We start from the raw sequence: 1,492 nt of genomic DNA, 5'->3' as shown, positions 1-1,492 counted from the left end.
ACTGTAGCTGACCATTGTAAGCCAAACTTATAATTCCTTGTACATTTGTTTATCTTGTATTATATCTGTTCCTCTAGTAAACCCTGACTGATACAGATTTTGGTACCAGGAGTGGCTCTAGAGAAACAGAATTGTAAGAATGTCATTCCTTAATGGCTTTAGGGGTTACTGGAATTGGCTCTGTAAATTGATGAGACCTAAAGACACCATGGTCTCTCCTTCTACTTCTGCCGGGTATACGGATAATCCTTGGCGTGCATTGTTTGACCTAATACGCCATGTAGATCCATTTGATTGTCCTAATTCACCACTTGTGAGATGTCAGGAATTTAGCGACTCTGTGCATGGATATTTTGAATTTCTTTTGCAGAGTAGGGAATATAATGATGCTGGCTGGTTGCTTTTAGCAGCCCTGGACAAACTACTGAAGGAAAACAATGAGCTCAACACGTCCCTAGAAAGTTTAAAGTCTTCTGGCTGTGAGGACAAATAAAGAAAGGAAAATAAGGAGCTCAAAGATACAAATTCCCTTCTCCAGACACAGATAAGAAATTTAAAAGTTTCTAAGTGTGTCCTGAAGGAAAATCTCCTTTCTTTTAATCAAAAAGCTGAGATTGCAGAAACTCAAACACAATCTCTCATAATTCAATTGGCTGAACTGCAACATAAGTTTAATGCTCAGCCTCGAAGGGTATCTGAAGCAAAAGTGAGGGCACTGATTGGAAAGGAATGGGATCCCATAAACTGGGATGGAGATGTGTGGGAGGATCCTGAGGAAGTTGATGATGTTGAGTTCCTAGATGCTGATGAGATTATTTTGCCAGAGGAAGAGGTCTCCCCACCCGCTCTGGCAGAGGCGTTGCCGCCTCCACTCCCTGAGCTGTTGGCATCTCCTAGTATGCCTCGGGAGACTCGTCCTGTGCTAATGCCACAAAATGATGTTGACATTCCTCAGGACCCACCCTCACCCCCCATTTTTGCCTCTAGGCCCATAACCAGGCTCAAGTCACAGAAGGCTCCTAAGGGTGACGTACATACAGTAACCCACGAGGAGGTCCGCTATTCTCCCAAAGAACTCCTCGAATTTTCTAACTCTTACAAGCAGAGGCCTAATGAGCAAGTGTGGGAATGGATTTTACGAGTGTGGGACAATGGTGGAAAAAATATACACCTGGATCAGGCTGAATTTATTGATATGGGCCCATTAAGCAGAGATTCTGAATTTAACGTTGCAGCTCGTGGAGTAAAGAAAGGTGTTAATAGTTTATTTGGCTGGTTAGCAGAAGTGTGGATCAAGAGAAGGCCCACTGTGAATGAGTTAGAGATGCCTGACGTTCCATGGTTTACTACTGAAGAAGGGATTCAGAGGCTTAGGGAAATGGGAATGCTGGAATGGATCTGTCAAGCTAAACCTAATCCTCCATATTGGGACGATCCAGAAAATATATCCTTCACTAACACCCTGAGAAACAGATTTGTGAGGGGAGCACCA

At 43.4% G+C, this 1,492-nt stretch overlaps 1 protein-coding gene across 1 annotated transcript; it reads left to right on the top strand.

The window, feature by feature from the left end:
* Positions 1–682: 682 nt before the first annotated feature.
* Positions 683–1,486, top strand: LOC106147699 (Friend virus susceptibility protein 1-like; the record flags this gene model as incomplete). Its single annotated transcript, XM_013510250.1, has 1 exon — positions 683–1,486. A coding segment is annotated over one exon (804 nt), but the record flags the coding sequence as incomplete, so codon positions are not given.
* Positions 1,487–1,492: the final 6 nt, after the last annotated feature.

Source organism: Chinchilla lanigera, unplaced genomic scaffold (assembly GCF_000276665.1).
Source record: "Chinchilla lanigera isolate Chin_1 unplaced genomic scaffold, ChiLan1.0 scaffold01950, whole genome shotgun sequence".
Lineage (NCBI taxonomy): Eukaryota > Metazoa > Chordata > Mammalia > Rodentia > Chinchillidae > Chinchilla > Chinchilla lanigera.
This window is presented reverse-complemented; position numbering and strand designations above follow the sequence as displayed.